A 6,256-nucleotide genomic window follows, 5' to 3' on the forward strand; every position below is an offset into this window, starting at 1 on the left:
GAATGCCAAGGTGAAAGGGAAGTTTCGAGAGTCCTACCTTTCCCCTGCCCAGTCTGTGAAACCGAAGATCAACTCGGAGGAGAAGCTGCCCCGGGAAAAACTGAACCCGCCCACACCCAGCATCTATGTATGAGTGCCCTGCGTGTTCAGAACCTCCCCTGCCTGAGGGTTCTAGGACAGTGTTGGGACTGTTGGGGGGCCCTGAGCCTGGGACGGGGCTCTGACCTCAGCCCTGTCTCCTGGTTGTCCCGCAGCTGGAGAGTAAACGGGATGCCTTCTCGCCCGTGCTGCTGCAGTTCTGTACAGACCCTCGAAATCCCATCACCGTGATCCGGGGCCTGGCAGGCTCCCTGCGGCTCAGTGAGTGTGGAGGCAGAAAGGCGTGGGGAGGGCTGCAAGGATCTGGGGCTTTGGGGCCCTCGGAGAGCCCCCGCTCTGGAAGACACGGGGCCACAGCTGTAGTGAGCTCTCCTCAGTCACGTGTAAGCCATATTTGAAGAGTGCTCTGAGTGATGGGTCAGCTGACCTCAGGCTTTCCTCCCCCCATCTGTCTGTCCCCAGCAGTAGGCAGGTGGGAAGGGGATGTATCTCGGGATCTGGTTAGAGTCACTTCTGGTTTTCTTGGTGATTAAGGTTGTGTAAAATCCAAGGAGACTCACGGTTTGGGGCTTTCTCTTTTTCAACCTTTTATTGTGCACAATTTCAAACACCTTCCAAAGTAAAAGGAAACCATGCTGAGTTATAAAAATTAATCCTGTTTCCTGTAAAAATTAACCTTGTTTCCTCTGTTTGCTTGTAGCCTTCTCTTACTCACATATCCTCCCTTTCCTCCAATGTTACTGAAGCACGGTCTGGGCTTTTACTTGATGAAATCTTTCATTGGATCCAATGAAAACTTAAACTGTTATTCATTGAGCACCTATTGTGTGCCAGGTGCTTTGCACATGTGGCCTCATGGACACCTGAGGACTCTGGGGGAGGGTCTGGGACTCAGAGCATCAGTGGGAGAAAGGGGGTTGGTTATGATGCAGGTAAAGGCCAAGCCCTGGGAGGGCCAACCCTCCCAGCTTCATGAGGGGCTGGGGTTCTCGCCTGTTCTTCCTTGGCTGAGCTCTGAGAAGCCTGTGTCCACTGCGTCAGTCTTGGGGAGCAAGAAGGGAGAGGGTGAGTTGGGGCCTCGCTCCCCGCCCTCTGCCCCTGCCCCTGCCCCAACACTCTGCTCGGCCCTCCCTTGCAGACTTGGGCCTCTTCTCCACCAAGACGCTGGTGGAGGCCAGTGGTGAGCACACGGTGGAGGTGCGCACCCAGGTGCAGCAGCCCTCAGATGAGAACTGGGACCTGACAGGCACGCGACAGATTTGGCCCTGCGAGAGCTCCCGTTCCCACACCACCATTGCCAAGTACGCACAGTACCAGGCCTCATCCTTCCAAGAGTCCCTGCAGGTGAGAGGCGCGAACGGGCAGAGGTAGGGGGTGTGGAATCAGGGGACTTGGAGCCCCAGCTGCGGTGGGAGGGCTCCTGGAAGGCCGCTGACCCAGGCCTGCCTACCCCTGTGACCAAGCAGGAGGAGAAGGAGAGTGAGGACGAGGAGTCCGAGGAGCCGGACAGCACCACGGGAACCCCTCCTAGGTAGGGACGCTTTGCCTCTGCCCTTCAGGACTCCTTCCTTTCCCTGCGCTTCCCCACCAACCCGTGCTCTTTGCCCTCGCAGCAGCGCACCGGATCCGAAGAACCATCACATCATCAAGTTTGGCACCAACATCGACCTGTCCGATGCCAAGCGGTCAGTGGGGCTGAGGCCAGCAAGCTGGGGCGGGAGTGCTGATGGGTCAGCAGAGTCGGGGTAGCTGCTCACTTCTGTTGCCTCCCTCGCCACGGCAGGTGGAAGCCCCAGCTGCAGGAGCTGCTGAAGCTGCCCGCCTTCATGCGGGTAACCTCCACGGGCAACATGCTGAGCCACGTGGGCCACACCATCCTGGGCATGAACACAGTGCAGCTGTACATGAAGGTCCCAGGCAGCCGAACGCCAGGTGCGTTCTTCACGGGGCTGCGGAATGCGGCGCGCGCGGAGCGCGGGGGGCGGGGCTGCCGCCAGCGCTCCTCCGTCAACCAATGAGTGCGCGACAAGCCCTGCTCCGACCAACCGTGCAGTTCTCTGTTGCCCCCTTCAGGCCATCAAGAGAACAACAACTTCTGCTCGGTCAACATCAACATTGGCCCAGGAGACTGCGAGTGGTTCGCGGTGCACGAGCACTACTGGGAGACCATCAGCGCTTTCTGCGACCGGTGCGCGCCGCCCTCCGCCCACCTCCTCGGGTAGATAGACCCCCCACGCCCCGTCCCTGGATTCCCAGATTTCCATCTGACCCTGTGGCCACCCTCCAGGCATGGCGTGGACTACCTGACGGGTTCCTGGTGGCCAATCCTGGATGACCTCTATGCTTCCAACATCCCTGTGTACCGCTTCGTGCAGCGCCCCGGAGACCTTGTGTGGATTAATGCGGGGACCGTGCACTGGGTGCAGGCCACCGGCTGGTGCAACAACATCGCCTGGAACGTGGGGCCCCTCACCGGTGAGGGGGCGGGGCCGGTGGTGGGGTGAGCCACTCAGCGGTGAGGGGCTGGGGCCCCTGGGGAGTGAGCCCCGTGGTGGGGGGGGCGGGTTTGGAGGGCGCCAGGCCAGCCGTGAGGGAAGGGGCGGGGGCCCAAGTGTCTCGGGCTGTTGGGGAATCCTTTCATGACCCTCTCTGGCCCGCAGCCTATCAGTACCAGCTGGCCCTGGAACGATACGAGTGGAACGAGGTGAAGAACGTCAAATCCATCGTGCCCATGATTCACGTGTCCTGGAACGTGGCTCGCACGGTCAAAATCAGCGACCCCGACTTGTTCAAGATGATCAAGTGAGGGAGGGCCCTGTTTGGGAGGGAGCCCATCTCCATGTGACCTGGCCCGCCTTGTTCTTCCTTGTTCCAACCCCTCCTCCCCCACCGCTCCGCCTTTTGCCGCGTGCCTTGCAGAGCTGCTGTGCTGGGCGGGTGACAAGGCCCCTGCCCAGAGGAGCTTTGTTTTCCAGTGGTCCAAGTAGACAAAGACCACATAAAACCTCAACTGTGACGGGGATGTGTCGGGGGCTGTGACCCGGGCCCGAAGCGGGGAGGCCCCGCCCCGCCTCACCACCTCGCCCCGCCTTTAGGTTCTGCCTCCTGCAGTCCATGAAGCACTGCCAGGTGCAGCGGGAGAGCCTGGTGCGGGCCGGGAAGAAAATCGCCTACCAGGGCCGGGTCAAGGACGAGCCCGCCTACTACTGCAACGAGTGCGACGTGAGTGCGCCCTCTCTCCCTCGCGCGCTTCCTCGGAGGGAGGCGCTCGCCTCTGGCCTCCCTGCCTGCCTGCCTCCCTCCCTCCCTCCCCTTGACCGCTGCCTCCTCCCCGCCGCAGGTGGAGGTGTTCAACATCCTGTTCGTGACGAGTGAGAACGGCAGCCGAAACACGTACCTGGTGCACTGCGAGGCCTGTGCGCGGCGCCGCAGCGCAGGCCTGCAGGGCGTGGTGGTGCTGGAGCAGTATCGCACGGAGGAGCTGGCGCAGGCCTACGACGCCTTCACGCTGGTGAGGGCCCGGCGGGGCGGGGACCCGAGGGGGCGCCGGGGCGGGCCGGGCCGGGGGTGGGCGATCGCGCATCCTGAGCTCCGCCTGCTCTCTCCTGCAGGCCCCGGCCAGCACGTCGCGATGAGGCCGGACGCCCCGCCCGCCTGCCCGCCCGCAGGGCGCCGCGGGGCCACCAGCACACGCCTGGGCTGGACCTAGGTCCCGCCTCTGGCCGGGAAGGGGGTCGGGCCCAGCCCTTCCACCCCATTGGCAGCTCCCCTCACCTAATTTATTAAGAAAAAGAATTTTTAAAAAAACAAATATGAGGAAAAAAGGAAAAAAAATGGGAGACGGGGGAAGGGGGCTGGTAGCCCCTCGCCCAGCAGCGCCTCCCCTCACCGACTTTGGCCTTTCTAGCAACAGACACAAGGACCAGGCTCCGGCGGCGGCGGGGGTCACATACGGGTTCCCTCACGCCTGCCAGCCGCCCGCCCGGCGCAGATGCACGCGGCTCGTGTATGTACATAGACGTTACGGCAGCCGAGGTTTTTAATGAGATTCTTTGTATGGGCTTTACCCCTCCCCCAGAACCTCCTTTTTTACTTCCAGTGCTAGCTGTGATCCCTGTACATGTCTCTTGTTTATTCACTTGATTATGATTTGTATTTTCTGGGTTTTTTGTTTGTTTTGGTTTTTAATTTATAACAGTCCCACTCACCTCTATTTATTCATTTTTGGGAAAACCCGACCTCCCGCACCCCCAAGCCATCCCGCCCGCCCCTCCAGGGACCGCCCGCCGCCGGACCCCCTCTGCGCCCCAGTGTGTGTCCGGGCCCGGCCCGTCCGTCTCCGCCCGTCCGCCCGCCCGCGGCTCCAGCCGGGTTCTCATGGTGCTCAAACCCGCTCCCCTCCCCTACGTCCTGCACTTTCTCGGACCAGTCCCCCACTCCCGACCCGACCCCAACCCCGCCTGAGGGTGAGCGACTCCTGTACTGTAGGGGAAGAAGTGGGAACTGAAATGGTATTTTGTAAAAAAAAAATAAATAAATAAATAAAATAAATTTTTAAAGTTTTAAAGAAAGAACTATGAGGAAAAGGAGCCCCGTCCTTCCCAGCCCCGGCCAATTTTAAAAACACGGACCTTCCCCTTACAACCCACCCCCCTTTTCTTTTTAAGCGTGAAACAGCCCAGGGCCAGGGCCTCACTGGGGCAGGGACACCCCGGGATGAGTTTCTCTGGGGCTTTATTTTCGTTTTGTCGTTTGTTTTTTTTCTCCTCCACGCTGGGGCTGCGGAGGGGTGGGGGGTTTACAGTCCTGCCCCCTCGCACTGCACTGTCTTTCTGCCCCAGGGGCAGAGGGGTCTTCCCAACCCTACCCTTATTTTCGGTGATTTTTGTGTGAGAATATTATTAAAAATAAAATTAAAAAAATCTCTTTTCGATAAGTGCTGGTGGTAAGCAGGGAGAACACTGGGAAGAGGGCGGCGAGACCGTGATTGATGGGGAGGGGAGCCCCTCCCCGGAGGCGCCTGTGGAATGTCCAGAGCTCGGTCGCTCCTCGTTATGGGGGGGTGCCTAATCCTGGAGCCGCATTCCAGGATAAGGGGGGGGTGGGGTGGGGAGAGGCTGGGCCGGGGGAGGGGCAGGAAAGAGGGCTATAAGGGCCGTGGCCCAGGCGGGAGGGAGCCAGGCGGGCCATGGCGGATGTCCCCGGGGCGCAGCGGCCGGTTCCCGGCGGCGGCCCAGAGCCCCGGGACCCCCTGGACTGCTGGGCCTGCGCTGTGCTGGTCACCGCCCAGAATCTGCTGGTGGCTGCCTTCAATCTTCTCCTGCTGGCGCTGGTGCTGGGGACCATCCTGCTGCCCGCTGTCACCATGCTAGGCTTTGGCTTCCTCTGCCACTCCCAGGTGAGTGTGCGCCCCGCGGTGTGCGTGTGGGTGTCTGGTGACGGTGGCGGTGGGGTCTGTGGGCCACAACCTCTCCCGGCCTGGGCTGTTTGGCTTGGGCCTCATGCCTCTTCTCCTCCCACAGTTCTTGCGCTCCCAGGCACCCCCTTGCACCGCGCACCTGCGGGACCCGGGCTTCACAGCCCTGCTGGTCACCGGATTCCTGCTCCTCGTGCCGCTGCTCGTGCTTGCCCTGGCCAGCTACCGCCGCCTCTGCCTCCGCCTCCGCCTGGCCGACTGCCTCGTGCCTTACAGCCGAGCCCTCTATCGGCGCCGGCGCACCCCGCAGCCGCGGCAAAACCGGCCCTCGCCAGGGCCCCAGGCCGTTCCAACATCAGGAAAGGTCTGGGTCTGAGGACCCTCGAGTCAAGAACAACCCCGAGGAGTGCCCTGTCTCCCGGTCGGCCCAAGGACTTGAAGCCCGGGGGTCTCCCAACCTACCCTTGTCCCCGCTCCTGCCTAAGCCGTGTCCCAGCAACCTCTTGAGGAACAGAACGGCAGCATCTGTGGACCCAATTCTGGTGAAAATTCGCCACACCCCGGAAAACCCACTTTCCCCTCTCTACCCATATCTGAATCCTGAACATCTGGGCTGGACCCTGCATCCCCCACCCCCCTGTGAATAGGACAACTGAACCTCGGTGGTGCGCTGGTGCCCTGCTTTTCCGGTGCTGCTCCGAGTGTTTACGGGCTGTGGGGTGGGGTGGGGTGGGGTGGGGT

The 6,256-nt window shown here is 61.4% G+C and overlaps 2 protein-coding genes across 2 annotated transcripts in view; both read left to right on the forward strand.

Moving 5' to 3' along the window:
• The window catches only part of KDM6B (lysine demethylase 6B), a 7,994-nt gene extending 4,260 nt beyond the window's left edge, over positions 1-3,734 (forward strand). Inside the window, 12 exon segments of the mRNA XM_007457853.1 lie at positions 1-127; positions 255-360; positions 1,238-1,443; positions 1,566-1,630; positions 1,713-1,784; positions 1,883-2,031; positions 2,173-2,287; positions 2,387-2,574; positions 2,760-2,901; positions 3,195-3,321; positions 3,440-3,610; positions 3,711-3,734. Of these exon segments, the coding sequence (XP_007457915.1) occupies positions 1-127; positions 255-360; positions 1,238-1,443; positions 1,566-1,630; positions 1,713-1,784; positions 1,883-2,031; positions 2,173-2,287; positions 2,387-2,574; positions 2,760-2,901; positions 3,195-3,321; positions 3,440-3,610; positions 3,711-3,734 (1,492 nt within the window).
• Positions 3,735-5,284: 1,550 nt separating this feature from the next.
• Positions 5,285-6,248, forward strand: TMEM88 (transmembrane protein 88). The gene is made up of 2 exons (XM_007457797.1): positions 5,285-5,497; positions 5,622-6,248. The coding sequence occupies exons 1-2, from the start codon at positions 5,288-5,290 to the stop codon at positions 5,889-5,891; spliced, it is 480 nt and encodes a 159-aa protein (XP_007457859.1). The 5' UTR covers positions 5,285-5,287; the 3' UTR covers positions 5,892-6,248.
• Positions 6,249-6,256: the final 8 nt, after the last annotated feature.

Source organism: Lipotes vexillifer, unplaced genomic scaffold (assembly GCF_000442215.2).
Source record: "Lipotes vexillifer unplaced genomic scaffold, Lipotes_vexillifer_v1.1 scaffold611, whole genome shotgun sequence".
NCBI lineage: Eukaryota > Metazoa > Chordata > Mammalia > Artiodactyla > Lipotidae > Lipotes > Lipotes vexillifer.

Coding starts and splice junctions, on each gene's coding strand:
- TMEM88 (XM_007457797.1), top strand. CDS start 5,288: ATGGCGGATGTCCCCGGGGCGCAGCGGCCGGTTCCCGGCGGCGGCCCA. Junction 5,498..5,621: donor GCTTCCTCTGCCACTCCCAG/GTGAGTGTGCGC, acceptor CTCCTCCCACAG/TTCTTGCGCTCCCAGGCACC.